This window comes from Brassica napus, chromosome A5 (genome assembly GCF_020379485.1).
Source record: "Brassica napus cultivar Da-Ae chromosome A5, Da-Ae, whole genome shotgun sequence".
In the NCBI taxonomy this organism is placed as follows: domain Eukaryota; kingdom Viridiplantae; phylum Streptophyta; class Magnoliopsida; order Brassicales; family Brassicaceae; genus Brassica; species Brassica napus.
Window position 1 is genome coordinate 3,361,645 of NC_063438.1, and position 16,279 is coordinate 3,377,923.

Sequence of the window (16,279 nt, forward strand, 5' to 3'; positions counted from 1 at the left end):
TTACAACTCGGCCAACCAAACAAACCAGACAAAACCCGAAGCCCACATTGGCTTAACAAGCCCAAGCCCACCTACTCGGACCTAGCACCGACCGACTCTGGGACACGCGTGCGTCGAGGAGGCAGAAGCGCGCCACGTGTGGAGATCTTGACCGTCAGTGCGCCACGCGTCGCTCCGCCTCAACCCGACCGTCTCCGCCTTCCCAAGCCGCCGTACCCAACCGTAGAAAACCCTCGATTCGGCGGAGCTCTAAAACACTTCGAGCCTCCACCGCAACCACCTCTCTTCTTCACCACACTGAGACCCTGTCGGAGAGCATCCTCCCCCAGTGGAGAGCTCATCCGACGGCGACGCTACAAACCCTAAAAAATATAACCCGAAGAAACCTCTTCCGCTCCATGACCAGAGCCCATACTCGAACAGACAAACACCCTCGAGACGCTGAAGCCGGCGACGTAAGACTGACGGAGTCTTAACCTCCCGGGGACTTGAGCTGACGACGACGAAGTTATAGTACCTTCCGCCTCCCAGCGACTAAAACCGGCGGCGGCGGAGCTAACTAAGCCTCCACCTCCCGGGACAAAAAACACAAACATCTTTACCTCTCCGCTCCTTTAGACCTCCGCGTCTTCACACCAGTGACAGAACCATCACCTAGGTGACTGACCAGAGCTCAGACAAGGCGGAAGCCATTAGAAACGGAGGTGAAACACAATCGGGAACTTTTTACTGAAGGATGACGGTCTCCGGCGACGGCACGCACGCTCACGCGCCGGCCGTCGTCGGAGATCTACTTTCTCTCTCTTTTCGCTACTTTCTCTCTGCAAACTACAAAGACATATAATATATAATATGAAAAATATATAATATATAACTCGAGAAAAGGATTGTCTGCAATAACATTTTTGAGTTTATATTTCTTTTTTTTTTTTGCATGGCTCCACGAGATTTGGAAAGGAAGACAAAAATCACCGCCTCAAAGTATATTACAAAAAGAGTAAGAAGACGATGTTATTTGATATAGTAAAGAATATAAAGCTGTGCTGCTGATCACGCAAGAGTCACATGTGCATCTCTCTGTTTTCTTGTGACCAAGGGGCAGATTGTGTTCAGATCTTGATCGAGTAAAGATTCTCTTTATAGCTTTGAAGCTTCTACAAGGTAATGAAAAATATCAAAAACAGTTTCAATATTTTGAAGAAAACATTTTTTTTCAAATATTCATCTAAAATATGGATGGTGTTTTTTTATGATCATTCATAGTTGTTTTTGCTAAAATAAGGTTTAAAATGTCGGCTTATGCGCATCAGATGGAGAGAGAACTCTCAGGTCTCACCAGCCGAGGCAATTCCGGTATATATAATCTTTCAAAACATCTGACTAGTTTGGTCTGATTCTAAAGCTAAACCAGTTCTTGTTGCAGAGATGGGAAGTCGATTTTCGATAGATTCAGGATGTTACATGACATCTTTGGCAGCTACCATCTTCATTGCTTCTCTTGTAACATTCGGAGTGTTGATGGTTACACTTCTTATAGCTATATCAACCATGTTACAAAGCTGCGAAAACAAAAACTCTGGAATCATCCAGGTTCAACAAAGACTTGTTGTTGATGATGAGAGTTTGAGTTACTGCAGAATCTTGTCTCTACACTCTAACCTCAACAGCTTGGATGAAGAAGAGTTACCGTTGTTATGTAGAGACGTAGCTTTACAAAGAATCAAACAAGGAATCTACTTGAGAGAGTTGAACTTCACTGTCCAAATGGTTCTCACTTACTTCAAGACCATCAAACCGATGAACATGGATGCTGTTGTGATGGATATTGATGACATCAATCTGTAAGTTTACCTTTTGAAAGTGTTAAAGTTTCTTAAAGTTTGAACGTTTCTTCTTCTCTATGTGTAGGATAAAACAAGAGGTTTACGTTGAAGAAGCAAAGCATCAGAGAAGCAAACTAATACTTGAACTATACTCTAAGCTAAGATCACAAGGCTATTCAATGGTTCTTTTATCAAGAAACTCCACAGCTGAGCAGTTAAAATCTAGAGGATACAGTGATTGGTCCGGTTTGATCATGAGGTTTGCAAATAGGAAGTTAACTACTAATCTCATTCACAATGATCAAAGTATAAAGAACTTCACATACTCCTTTGTTTGCAGGGAAGATGCAAGACAGAAGGAAGAGCTGGAAAGACACTACCGCATAGTTGGAGTCATTGGTAATCACATGGATGTGTTAACAGGCCAGAGGAGCTGGCAAAGCAAGCGTCTGTTCAAGCTTCCAAGTCTTACCTATAATGATATCTTTGGATTACAGTGAAATATCATGGGAGTTTTTTTTTGTTGTGCAGTGACTCTACTTTTCATACTTCAAATGTGCATAGGTTTTCAAGAGTTTCTGTGTTATAGATCTTATACCATTCATAGATAAGGTACATATTGTGTTATGAACGAATAAATTCACTATCTCGTACACTCATACAACCACCTCTTAGATGTCAATCTTGATAGCGAATTAGCGAGTCTATCTCTTTACACCTACACCCAACAAATGCTGACTTTTTTTACTGGTGCACAAATTTTTTTAACACTTCCTGAGTTAACATATTGTAAGATTGATCACATTCATGGTGCCAGTTGTATTACCATTCAAAGATAAGGTACACAGTGTTGGTTTTTTAAAGCTGCATAGTAATTAGAATCACAACAAGAACAAACTCAGGAGAGACAAGAACATGAACAAGTGAGTACAGGTAAGAAGGTGACACAATCACATACACAAAGAAAAAACAATCTGAAACCAGTTTGGTAGTAACCACCTTTTTGAAACTTAAAAATGGAACTTTTAAGATTCAGGGACGGCTTCTACGGCAGCATCAGCAGCAGCAGCAGTAGCCGCAGCGGCGGAGCGTTTGATGGAAGCAGATTTGATGAGGTGATTGTAACTTCCTTTCTCCTTGAAAAGCTGAGCAAAATGGTGTTTGCAGTACAAGATCCCTTCAAGCGCTGCGTAGTTCGATGGAGAGATAGGACAGCCTCCGTGCGAACACTTGAAGCAAGACTTGTGGTAACACTGGCTCTCCACGGTTACCTTCTCGATAGGGTACACTGTTTTACTGCAAGTAGCGCATTTATCTTGCGTTCCAGAGAACATTCCAGCAACTCGGCTAGGTGTTCTTGTCTGAGAACAAGAAACCAAGAAGAGAATTAGAGTCCGTGTAAACTATATAAGAGCATTGTTTAAGAGAAAATGATTACCAGCTCAGGTGTTGGTTTGTCTGTTAATGGCTTTGCAGCTGTGAGGGGAAATATCAAAATAAGTTGAGACCAAAAACATAGTAAGTAAAAGTAGGATCAGGAGGTGAAGAGTGAGTTTACATACGTGATTGAAAGTTCTTGTTGAAGCTACCAGTCTCCTTGAAGAGCTGCTCAAAGTGAGGCTTACAGTACAACACACCTTCCATTGATGAATAGTTGCTCAGCTGTAAGCAAACCAAAGCCATCAATCAACACACATTTTTAACTTTTATCATATAAAGTTTTTCACAGAACTAATAACATAAATGCAGATAATCTAAAGATCTTATCAAAGAGAGAGAGAGAAAGAAACAGACTTGAAGGGTGGATTTGCAGTGAGAGCACTTGAAGCAAGACTTGTGGAAAGGGACACCATCAGCTGAGAGAAGCTCCATAGGGTACACTGTCTTCTCACACGCCCTGCACTTCTGCTGCGTTCCAGTAAACGACATCGTTTTAGTCTTTCTTCTTCTTCACAATCTGTCCTTCCTCTCCTCGCTCACTATACACCAAAACAAAACCACATTCAAGCAATTCTTGACTTATCCACATTGACAGATGCTTAAGCTATTTGTATCAAATCAAATATATTCAGACACAACCGATCCGTGCATCAGATGATTTGGTGACTAAATCATAAATTCAGAACTAAAGATTGATTCTTTTTTCCTATAAATATTGTAAAGAATGAAACTGTGTAGAAAGGTGAAGTCTTTTTTTACCTCTCCGTGGATCTGAACAGAAAATGCGGAATCAAAAAAGAAGAAGTTAGATGTGTAGAAGACGAAGTTAAAGATGAGATGTAATGATTATTGAGAGCACGTTCGACAAAATAATGAGACAGATAGTATATCTAAAGGCTTTAACTTCTTTTTTTTTTTTTATGCCTAGAGCTTTGCTTTGGTGGAGTGGAGACAGTGGGGTTCCACTTTGTCCTGTCTGATTATTATTTTTTATTCGAAAAATCAAAAATGTAACAGCAAATCATTGAAAGATGAAACTTTATAAGAAAAATACTCCATCCAATTTTTATAGATAAAAGTTTTTTTTTATAAAAAATATATTTAAACTAGATGATGCTTTTGTTTTTGATAAAAAAAATTATTAATTCCTTATTTTATATAATTTTGTATTTTTAAACAAAAATATCATTAACTATCTATTTAATCATAATTCAATTAATAGAAAACCAAACTTTAGAGTAAATTTTAAAAAATTTGTATATCAATAACTCTCTATTTTGTGTTTGAAGTGTCAGTTAATAAAAACGGAGGAGTATATATTAAAACATCTAAAGTGATATCATGGAAGTAGTAATTTGTATATACTTTATAGTCTTATTTAGGGGAAATTACATGTTTACCACTTTTATGGTACCACTTTTCATTTTTACCACCACTAATGAGACATTTTCAAAAATACCTTCTTCATTAAGTGGCAAAAGACTCTTATGCCCTTGTTATTTATATATATAATAAATTATTATTTAAATAAAAAAAATAAAAAATAAAAAAATAAAAAAAAATAAAAAAATTAAATTAAATTTTTATGTTTTCGAATTATACTTTTTCAAATTCGAACTTTTTTATAAATTTTTTTTTTTGAATTTTTTTTTCGAATTTTTTTTTATATTTTTTTTTCAAATTTCTTTTTGAAAAACGAAAATTATGTTTGAAACTATTTTTTTTAAATTTTTTATATATTTTTTAAGTATTTATATATTTATTAGAATCATAAATTTAACATTCCAAAAATCCTACCCCACCCCTCAACTCTAAACCCTAAGTCTATATTAGTTAACCCTAAGGGTATAATTGTATTTTACCCTTCATTAAAAGTGAGGGTAAAAGTGGTTAGTGTAAACATGAAAAGTGGTACTATGAATGTGGTATTTGTGGCAATTTCCCTCTTATTTACCCTATATAATGGTTTTATAAGAACATGAATACAAGCTTATGGTCAATATAGAATGAACTACAAATCTGCAAAAACGTGAAAATTCTTGGAGTCAACAGAGATGAGCCTGACAGCTGCAATGGCGGCGGCAAAAGACATCAAACTGAAGAAGACAACGTTAAGCCAATGCCATATCTTTTGCATAGGATTCAGCTTATTGTCCTTGGCCTTGTAGTACATGTGGTTGGCTAGAATGAATGTGAGAGGGATCGTGCTCACTGCACCGGTGAAGCTCATGAAGTCCCCAAGGAACGGCAAGAGCGCTGAGAGAAGCGTGCTGACCGCTAGGTACCCGCCTCTTGCCATGATCCTAAACGTCAAGTTCTTTAATGCTAATGTGCTGCCTGTGATCCCAAACTTTGTGTCCATATACTCATATGTTGGACTCGCAAATATCTACAAACAAAGAGTTGTGTAAGATAAGGGTTAAATGACAAGCAATTGGTGCATTGGCCTAAACTAAGACCGAATCACAGAACATTTTATCGTAAATTTTAGTAAAATTTTCTTTTTACATTTAGGGATTTATAAGATCTATGAATATTATTTAAAAAAAAAATTGATAGTCAAAACAAGTGTTTCTCTAGATTTTATCATGAACCAGTTTTGAAAATGAAGAATAAGAATCAGTAGCCTTTAGTTTTGAAATGAAGAATAAGAATCAGTAGCTTTTAGTTTTATCTAAAACTTGTATATATGTTGTTGATATACAATTATGGTCGATCCTGAGATTTGGAAATTATCCACAATTTGTAAATAATTTCTTACCAATTTTAGAAGTCAATATTTATATACATTTTCTTAAAATTTTGGTCTATATTTATTATAGATTAATATTTCACTTGTCTATGCTCATGACTGGACTTATTATGTTAATACAATTTGCACAAGAGTTTTAAATAGTTTGAAACGGTGGTCATGCAAAAAAAACTTACGTGTAAACAGATAACTGATTGAAGGAAAGCAGAGATGTTAGCAAGGGCTTTGACCCAGAGTGGGCCAGTAACACTGTTTAGCAGATAGGTCGAGGTTGAGGAACCGTAAGCCCAGTATCCGATGAATGTAACCGCCAACATCGGTAAAACACCGATCGTGAACTGGAAGTATAGTGCCTTCATCATGTTTTTCACCACCGGTTGTCTCACTGTGGCCTACCAAAGCATCATATATAAGAATGATTAGTTATACGTCTGTATAAAAAAAAAAATCACATTTTGAAAACGTTAAAACAGTCTTTATAACCTGAATTTCTGGAAGCATCCCTGTGTTGAATACAAAAGTAAGATTTGCTGCTGCAGCTGTGATGGTAAAGAGTTTACTTAACGGCGATCCTTGTATCTCGTAGTCTCTTGAATGTGTTTTCACTCCTATAAACAACCAAACGAAGCGCCAAGTTTATCAATAGTATGTGGTGACACTTGAAGCCTGATCATCATTTAAGTTATATACCATCTTTAACTGCCAGCACGACTGCCACAACAATGAAGATGAGACTGAAGATGGTTGAAACTACAAGCCATATCCCAAGAGCTGATAAGTGAGGAACACCAATAGCGAAAACCGCACAAAACAGACCCGCGATGGCTATGAAATGAGGTAGTTTCATAGCATGATCATCTCTGAAAAGCACATAAACAGCCTGGAGAAACAGAATACACTCCAAAGTAACTAACTTGCCTCACAAGAAACCAAAGAAAGTAAGACAAAATGGTTTACTACCTTTAAAGCTGAACCAGCTAGGATGATGAATCCACAATTAATCATGAAAAGATTAACATATTGTAATCCCCATGTAAGACAATAAGCCTTTCTACCTGATAAAAGAAGAGAACCAATCATTACAATGAAAGTAACAAAACAAAGTAAATAAGTTTGGTTCTCTTACCGTAAATGAATCCAGCGAGGTCTCTGTAACGAATATGTCTCTTGCCACCAAACTCATGAAGCTTGGCTACGAGAGCGTTTGCATAGAGAGAGATTGCAGTTGCAAGAACAAGACCAACCACACCACCAACCCAACCTAAAGGAACCATTACTGTTCCTGAATATCCCAACACATAGGCGTTGTTTATACCAGTTGTCAGAACAAACGCCACTTGGAACCATGAATCTGTACACATTGCATAAGAACATATTATAAAGTGTTAGATTCTGGAAGTGACTTAATCTCAGTGCACCAGTAAAAACCACAATCGTTAGACCGGACTAAGTGCTACTAAATATGTTTTCATAAAGAGAAAAAACATCAGAGTTTGAGGTAGTATAAATAGATCTAAAAAAAGTTGTAAATTATTCATTCATATAATCAATATACAAAACTCTAAAACATTTTTTTTGTATCGATCATGTTTTGTTCTCTTAAGTTTCTTTAGGTTAATTCATGTTTGTTCACAACATAAATTTAGTTATTGATGTGATCATATTCAGTAAAGCTCTTAAGATAACAAGAGAAAAAGGAACGTGAGAAACGTTACAAACCGCTGCTAATCTGATGAGCAGTGTCAGGGACTTCGATATCAAAATGTTCTCCAACACTAACATCGCCTGTACGGTTTTTAGCTCCTGTGTCTTTCATGTTTTGTGGCACTTGTAGTCTTCGGAGCTAAAGAGCTTTTATAATGTTTTGATAAGAGCCTTTACCTTTCTTCTCCTGTTCATACCTCGACCACATGCAGAAACTTTGGGAAAGCCATCTTTTAAATAATTTGCTACTTTTTGACTGAAGTAGTAGTGGTCATACTTTCCTCTTCTTTTTCTCAATGATATAATCTTACTTTAAATTGATATAACGTTTTATTACGTAGTGGCCATACACATTTGATGATGGAGTCGGAACTCCACGATGGAATAGATCAGTTAAAGTGTGTAGGGTTTAGTGATTGGTCCTTTTTTGATAATCAACTTTAACCACTAAGTTCACATGAAAGTTATTGCAAAGAAGCTACAAGACAAGATGAAGAGTTAGAAGCTGAATGTTGCACAACTAAAGTTACTTAATTAGCCGTTTCAAAGATGATCTTGAGACATTTGTTGATCAGTGTGTCACTAATTCAAATTGCATACAACTTCTTCTTCATTTTTTGTTGTTGTTTGGTTGATGGTTGGGCAACATCACATCACAAAGTAGGTGGTCATGTATACAAGAATATAAGGATATTTTTGCTTCATGGCTAGCTTCCTTGCATCTATGGCTTAATAGTTTCAAGAGTTTCAGTATTATGCAAGTTCCCTTGCGAAGGAGGATAAGAACCGAGGTGTCATTTTTTCCCATGTAGATCAAACCGAGTTTTGATAGGGGTGGTTCTTCAAACTGCCTCAGTATCAGCTAGCACTTTGGTACATTGTATTCTCTTTTACATGATATTTTATTTAGGCTCTCTAATTGTTATAAATTATATATATAAAAAGAGAATACAGGAACTCTTGCCTAAGAACAATAATGCAATGACTATATATATGTATGTATAATGAATTACAAATCTGCAAAAACGTGAAAGTTTTTGGAATCAAGGGCAATGAGTCTAACAGCTGCAATGGCAGCAGCAAGAGACATCAAACTGAAGAAGACAACATTAAGCCAATGCCATAGTTTTTGCATAGGATTAAGCTTATTGTTCATAGCCTTGTAATACATGTGGTTGGCTAGAATGAATGTAAGAGGGAATGTGCTCACTGCACCAGTGAGACTCATGAAGTCCCCAAGAAACGGCAAGAGCGCCGAGACAAGCGTGCTAACCGCTATGTACCCTCCACGGGCCATGATCCTAAACGTCAAGTTCTTTAAAGCTAATGGGTTTCCTTTGACTCCAAACTTTGTGTCCATGTACTCATATGTTGGACTTGCAAAAATCTATAACAAAGAGTTGGGTAAGAACCGAGCAAAAGTTATAGAACTTGGAGCCAAGAAACTTACATGCAAAGAGATAACAGACTGAAGGATAGCAGAGACGTTAGCAAGGGCTTTGACCCAGAGTGGGCCATTAACACTGTTTAGCAAGTAGGTCGAGGTTGAGGATCCATAAGCCCAATATCCAATGAATGTAACAGCATACATTGGTAGAACACCAGCTGTGAACTGAAAGTATAGAGCCTTCATCATGTTTTTCACCACAGGTTGTCTCACTGTTGCCTATCATTGCAGAAAGTCCAGTGTTAATAAAAGAGATCATTCATACAACTCAACACTATACATAAGCAAACAATCACCTGAATCTCTGGAAGCATCCCTGTGTTGAATGCAAAGACCAAGTTTGCTGCTGCTCCAGTGATGGTAAAGAGTTTGCTTAGTGATGATCCTTGTATCTCGTAGTCTCTTGGAGGTGCTTTCACTCCTACAAGAAACAGATTCATCAGTAGCTGTAAAAATTCAATAGTATAAGCTAAAGGCTTGATCATTATACCGTCTCTAACTGATAGAACAATTGCTACAACTATGTAGATGAGACTGAGGATGGTTGAAACGGCAAGCCAGGTCCCAAGAGCCGATAAATGAGGAATACCAATAGCGAAAACCGCGCAAATAAGACCAGCAATGGCTATACAATGAGGCAATTTAATGACATGGTCATCCCTGAAGAGCACATAAACAGCCTGCAGGAAACAAAACACACCCCCAAAAGTAACTACCTCCGGCTCAGGACATCAAATGGGCCAAGAGAGAAGGTGTTTAACTACCTTCAAGGCAGAACCAGCTAGAATAATGAATCCACAATTAATCATGAAAAGATTTACATATTGCAATCCCCATGTAAGGTGATAAGCCTTTCTACCTGATTACAAAAAGAGATTAATCATTTCGAATGACTAAAAACTAAAAGAGTTGGTTTGGTTTCTCTTTACCGTAAATGAATCCAGCAAGGTCTCTATAACGGATGTGTCTTCTGCCACCAAACTCATGAAGCTTGGCAACGAGACTGTTTGCATAGAGAGAGATTGCAGTAGCAATGATAAGACCAACAACACCACCAATCCAACCTAAAGGAACCATTACTGTTCCTGAATATCCTAAAACATAGGCGCTGTTTATACCAGTGGTCAGAACGAACGCCACCTGAAACCATGAATCTGTACATTCCACAAAATGTGATCTCAGGTTCTTAATTTATAAGACCACAAAGAAACAAAGTTTAGCTAAGGAAAAACTTCCCAAACAAAACAAATGGTTGTAAAACGTTTTTGAGAGGCAGAGAGAGATGGAACAAATCAAAGAAACTTGGAACTATGACGTTTGGGTATCATCAAAGACAACATTTTGAAGTAAGGGTCATAGTCAGAACCATCAAAGATAACATTTTTAAGAAAGTGTCATTGCTTAAGTCATCAAAGACAATATTTTGAAGAAAGTGTCATTGTCAAAACCATCAAAGATAACATTTTAAAGAAAGGGTCATCGTCAAAACCATCAAAGATAACATTTTGAAGTAAAGATCATAGTCAGAAGACAGAACCATCAAAGTCACCATTTTGAAGAAAGGGTCATCGTTAAAATGATCAAAGCCAACATTTTTTGGAAGAAATACTGAAATGGTCATCATCAAATGCAACATTTTAAAAAAAAAAACTCTGTTTCAGACTCATCAAAGGCAAACATTATAACAAAGAAGGCATTTTTAGCTCCTAAACGATTGTATTTGTGAATATGTCAACTCAAAATTACAGAAGCAATGTATTAAAAGTAATAAAAATTAGGAGTCAATCCCCAAATAAAAACGACAATTGGATTCAGTAATTTTTTTTTTTTTTTAAAAGAGAGGTGAAATCGAATTTTTACAATACCGCTGCTAATTTGGTGAGCAGTGTCAGGGATTTCAACACCAACATGGCCACTCCCTTTGCGATTATTAGCTTCAGTGGCGGTCATGGTTTCTACGACAAAGGGCTCTTGTCTCTCTGCAGCTAAAAGCCTTTCTTCTTCTCCTCCACCTCCTTCCTCAACCACATGAAAGAATCTTGAGAAAGTCATCCTCTTCTGATATATATAGAATCCTCTTTTATTTTTTATTTTTTAGCGAATTTTTCTCTCCTTCACTCAACTGTCTTTTGATTCGTTCCGCTAAAATCGAAAACAGAGTTTTTGATTGAGAAGCCAAGAATCCGGGTGGATTCGCAACTGAAAAGAAATAAAAAAGAATTAAGAATGATCGAGAATCGAATCGGTGAAGAAAAGATGGATCCTTTTTATTGGCACTTGTTTAATTACAAAACATTTAAGTGGGTCTGGTGAGAGAGCTTTTGAGAGAGTCTCACGGTCTCTCTTGTTTGTCTGAAATCTTTGTTTTTGCATGAGATCCTATAAGAATGGCCAATTTTTATAAATTATTAAAAAATAAAATATCAATATTTTTCTTTCTATATTGATATTGTGTCAGCTGATTTTTTTTAATTTTCTTAGCCATGTTTTGCTTGTTTTATTATTTTACTAATTCAATTCATCCTTTCAAGAAATCTTCCCTGACAATTTACTAAAGAAAAAAAAAAGTATTTGCACTAGTGGTTTATGGGTCTTCTTTTAGTGAGAACAAAACTATTAAATGTTCTGTAAACATACTTTTTATTATTATTTTTTTAGAATATGGATTTATCTAAATACATTAGATTTTATTTTGTTGCAGGGCTAAACAGACTTGAATTTAATTTCGGATTTCGGTATAGTTTTCTTTAAATTATTTGAATAGATTTGGCATGGAGAAAGAAACACGTTTGGTTAACTACCAAAAAAACATTGATAGTGATTTGTTTGATAGCTTAAATAAAGGTTAGACTAAAATCCGGGACAACAAAGACTGATTAATATAGAAAACAAAAAGTAATTGAAATCGACTGAGAGTTGGCGATGTATATATATTTTCGGTATTTGTTGAAAAGGATTAATGTATCTAGATCAACCGTTAACAAAAGTACTCCATAAAACATGATTGTTTAATTTTGTAATCGAATTTTGGTATGGTTTTCATCAAATTCATAGACACACAGAGTCACTGACACACACTCGAGAGCAAGTTGATTGGGGGCACAACTTCCCACAAATCTATTGGCTGAAAGTTAATGGCAGAAGGGGCACAACTTCCCACAAATCTTAAGCCATTTGGAATTGGAAGTACCAACTCAGAGTTTGTGCGAATCAACGGACTCGATAAGTCATAGTAGTTGATAGTTTATGTACGTATATAACTCATTTATTTATCTACTAGTATGAGTCTTTCTTTGGTTTGAATGTTGAGATTAGTATGAGTTATTTATGTGAACGATTAGGCCTTTGAATATCTTTATCCAGATATTAGTGCGATATAATTCTAGTAATCAATACATCTGAGCGACATGGTTTACAAAACCATATGCCTATCATTTTTTTTTTTTTTTTTTTTTTTTTTTTTTTTTTTCCTCCAAAAGTAGATATCATTTCTACATATGCCTATCATTGACCATCACACAAAGCCAATTTTTTTGTAGAATAAATAAAAAGGAATTATTTGGGTGGTGAATTTCACACAAAGCTAACAGTTTCTCTCTTTTTCTGTAGTCTGGTTTTAGATGAATAGTAATCTTTAATAACACTAAAAAGTTAACATTCATTTTAATGCTAAGTAAAATTAGTCGGTTTTTCTTTCAAGGTTACAAAAACCTGTATACCTAAATATGTAGTATGTAAATATTCCTCTATATCCCCAAATTTAAGCAAAAAAAAAAGTATTCCTCTATATCATAAGTATGTTATACGATAGTTGGAAAACTTTGGGGATATACGTAATTATCAAAAAAAAAATTAGGAGTAAGTACGTATCGCTATCATAGATTCTTTGTAGTGCCTTAATAATGGATCATAAAGAGGTCTTTCTGCTGTGGACGCAATTTATTTCACGGTCAGTTCATACAAAAGGCCATATTATTTTTATTCCTTAAGCGAACTTTGAATGGCTGTTAAAAGAAAGAGAAAAAAAAAAGAGAAAAACATATCTTGGTAGGAATATTATTTTGGTTAAAGCTTGACTAATAGTTCCATCAGAAGAATAATTGACTGATAAGATATATTTAATATCAAACCTTGTAATAAGATACTATAAGAATTTTGCATAAAAGATAATATGTATTGATGGTTTAACTCCACTGGCTCCACAGCGCGGTTCGATATGGTTAGCCAGATCCCGAACCATGATTGGTTAATCGATTTGGTTTGCAACGTAGTCGAATGCTGGATTAATAATAAATATAAACCAGGTTTGTTTTGCGTGATGCTTTTGCGGCAGTAGGAGAGTGGCACGTTAGAAACCGTAGTCACAACTCACGCATACGTTAATATTCATGGGCTTAAAGATGGCCGAACTAAGCGCGTACCACTACTGGGCCTTTTTAAACTGAGCTCATGAAGATACTGAAATTTGTAGGTGCTTCGGAAACTCGTATTTTAAAAGTTTTTAAAGTGCAACCAGTAAAGTTCTAAAACAAAGAGCTCAGAGGTTCTATCGAAAAATATAACTTGTTCATCGTGGTAATTTTTCAAATATAATAGATATTATTAAGTATTAATTTATTAGATATGATCGTCCAAATTTAAAATAACATGTATGTATAGTTAGTTATTTTATGTTTTTGAATATAGTTATTTTATATGAACGTTCAAAACTAATTATGCCCGTTTTGGTGCCTAGGCACTGGCCACTTGATATTAGAACCACTACACTACTGTCGAGCAATTTTCAAACATTTATAAACAAGAATATCTATACAGACAGTGAAACACTAGGTTACAATCTATAATGGATCTAATCTTTCCAGCAAAGATATATCGCGATCAATAAGATGCGAATAAGACCAATTTTTAAATTCATAGCCTCTAACTCTAAGAAAGAAATATGCATATAGACAACTAAGACCAGGGTGTAAACTTATACTCGGTGTCATTCCAGCATAATTACACGTACGTAGCTCAGTAGCTCACGTTGGGTAAGAGTGAGAAAGACATTTGATCCATAGACAACGCTAAAACCCAACTTTCAAAAAAAAAATCGCTAGAGGGTAAATATGCGTGTTTTATAGAAGATTAGTGCATAGACAGTAATTAAAACACTGGTTTAAACTTAAAGTCTCATCAAATGGAAAAATGTCACATGCCTTACAGGCTACTCATAGCACATCTAAATGAGTGACACAGTCGGTAGATATATTATATGTATAACCCTAACCGTTATCACAACAACATAAAGAAAAGAAACAAATTTGAAGGCATCATTCAAGCTTAATGTCCAACAAGAAGATATTTACGGACATTCACAACAGGATTATATCTCTTTGCATCCCTGTTTTTGCTTCACATTTCCTCAAGAGTCGGTTCCAGTTTGCATCTATACGAGAAAAGAAAGATACAAATAATAACTTAATTAAACTTGAGTTCTCGTAGAAATAACCGGAAGCAAACGTAAATAGAAAAATGTAGGGGTAGAAGGAGACAATGGAATTTTCAAATCTCTGCATTTTAATAAATTACATCGTCCCTTCTTCCATATTTGTTGGTCCACCAAAATCTTTTTGCACCTAAACAACAACATCAAATTCAATGCCATTATTCTGTTTCTTTTTTTTCGATGTTTATTTAATTTGATTTCTTTACATTTGTATTTGCTCTTTTCGTCTTTTTCACAAACTAATAACCTTTTTGTATTGATGTTTCATTATTTTTTGTAAAAGATATTGATGTTTCATTATACGGGGGAGAAAAATGATTGTAGGAACTAGGAACGAAATAATAATAACGATATGCATATTGTATGTACGATATGCGTATCCATGCTTGAAGGTCAACCATGGAACCATAATGATGTTGTCCTCGATTACATTATAACCGTGACTTGTTTTTCAAATGGTTCGGGCTTTTCTTTAGAAGAAAAATAATTCCTTACTTTGAAGTTTCAGTTATTACCAAATGTTGAGTTTATTAATATGGTTCAATGTTTATTTTCGTTTTCTTTGGATTCGTCGTTTATTACATTTATTTATTTTTCAATTTGGAATTCTATTAAGTTGAGGTAAGAGTTCAAATGGTCAAAATATATGTCCTTTTTGTGAACAACTTCCATCATTATATTACATGTATTCCTCTAATCCAAGTCCTGTGTAATGAGTCTAATGACAAATTTAATGGGAACCAACGACTTCGGGACTTGGGATTTCAAACTAGTAAGCATGAGTACAAAGTGGTCTCGAATGGATATAAAGTTATACCATATGGTTTGGTAAAGAGTTGATATGAAAGATGCACTAACATATATACACCAATATATATGCACTATATATAAACATACACATATATAATAGAAAGAAAAAAAAGGTAAAGATTTCAGAAATGGCAATGGAGGTATTTTCAGGGAAATTTTTTTTTTTGAAAAAAAAATTCAGGGAAATTTTAACCAACTAAAAGTAATGGATTCCAAGTGACGTCTTTCATAGATATATAGTAATCCTAATATATTTCATAATTAATCGATTAAGCTTTTCCCCTAAGTTGGAGATTCAATAGCAAAATTTCATTAATAAGAAAACAAAAAGAAGAGAGTTCATATATATTTGTTGGCTTGACCTCGCTTGGTCAAGAGTCTTTGAAACTTACTTGTAAGAAGAATATACATATATATATATATATTTGTTGTTGGCTCGAGACCAAAGCGTCGGAGAATCAATAAGCCAACAAGATTTTCGTTGAAGAATCTGGTCGAAGAGGGAAGCTACCGAAGGATGAATTCAAAGGGATAGCATGATCCAAAATTAACCAATAATTTTGTTGGTATTTCTTTTGCCACTAACCAAGAAAATAATCGGGAACATTCACCTTAATTAGGATCAATGCGATCCCTTTGGATCCTTCCTCTAGTTGCTATGAAGAATTTTGTTATCTCTCTCTCTCTAGAAGTTTAAGAGCAATGTATGTTTTCTTAGATGCTTTGTTATCCTTTTATCTTTTTTATTTTCCACCTTCCTCTTGTTTGTTGTTCTATACTATCATTTATCTATTTGCACAATTGGGTTTTAATTT

At 35.3% G+C, this 16,279-nt stretch overlaps 4 protein-coding genes across 8 annotated transcripts; 1 reads left to right on the forward strand and 3 right to left on the reverse strand.

Moving 5' to 3' along the window:
- The first annotated feature begins 927 nt into the window (after positions 1–927).
- On the forward strand, positions 928–2,482 carry LOC106396590 (uncharacterized protein At2g39920-like). 5 transcript variants are annotated; one of them, XM_013837022.3, is made up of 6 exons: positions 928–997; positions 1,097–1,161; positions 1,283–1,353; positions 1,424–1,841; positions 1,909–2,082; positions 2,164–2,482. In XM_013837022.3, the coding sequence occupies exons 3-6, from the start codon at positions 1,290–1,292 to the stop codon at positions 2,321–2,323; spliced, it is 816 nt and encodes a 271-aa protein (XP_013692476.1). In that variant the 5' UTR covers positions 928–997; positions 1,097–1,161; positions 1,283–1,289; the 3' UTR covers positions 2,324–2,482. The 5 variants fall into 5 exon arrangements, with proteins under 5 accessions (XP_013692476.1, XP_013692474.1, XP_013692475.1 ...); XM_013837020.3 differs by having other exon boundaries at positions 983–997; positions 1,412–1,841; XM_013837021.3 differs by lacking the exon at positions 928–997 and having other exon boundaries at positions 1,003–1,161; positions 1,264–1,353; positions 1,412–1,841.
- Positions 2,483–2,618: 136 nt separating this feature from the next.
- LOC106396591 (LIM domain-containing protein WLIM2a) lies at positions 2,619–4,220 on the reverse strand. The gene is made up of 5 exons (XM_013837026.3): positions 4,023–4,220; positions 3,618–3,802; positions 3,386–3,485; positions 3,262–3,299; positions 2,619–3,184 (listed from the first exon to the last, which is right to left on the reverse strand). The coding sequence occupies exons 2-5, from the start codon at positions 3,750–3,752 to the stop codon at positions 2,849–2,851; spliced, it is 609 nt and encodes a 202-aa protein (XP_013692480.2). The 5' UTR covers positions 3,753–3,802; positions 4,023–4,220; the 3' UTR covers positions 2,619–2,848.
- A 332-nt stretch (positions 4,221–4,552) lies between these two features.
- On the reverse strand, positions 4,553–7,930 carry LOC106396451 (proline transporter 3). The gene is made up of 8 exons (XM_048780480.1): positions 7,735–7,930; positions 7,142–7,366; positions 6,976–7,070; positions 6,706–6,895; positions 6,499–6,623; positions 6,192–6,407; positions 5,214–5,652; positions 4,553–4,641 (listed from the first exon to the last, which is right to left on the reverse strand). The coding sequence occupies exons 1-7, from the start codon at positions 7,829–7,831 to the stop codon at positions 5,275–5,277; spliced, it is 1,326 nt and encodes a 441-aa protein (XP_048636437.1). The 5' UTR covers positions 7,832–7,930; the 3' UTR covers positions 4,553–4,641; positions 5,214–5,274.
- Positions 7,931–8,684: 754 nt separating this feature from the next.
- Positions 8,685–11,529, reverse strand: LOC106396450 (proline transporter 1). Its single transcript, XM_013836843.3, has 7 exons — positions 11,032–11,529; positions 10,096–10,320; positions 9,931–10,025; positions 9,657–9,846; positions 9,463–9,587; positions 9,170–9,385; positions 8,685–9,106 (listed from the first exon to the last, which is right to left on the reverse strand). Exons 1-7 carry the CDS (start codon positions 11,216–11,218, stop codon positions 8,729–8,731), a joined length of 1,416 nt encoding a protein of 471 aa, XP_013692297.2. The 5' UTR covers positions 11,219–11,529; the 3' UTR covers positions 8,685–8,728.
- Positions 11,530–16,279: the final 4,750 nt, after the last annotated feature.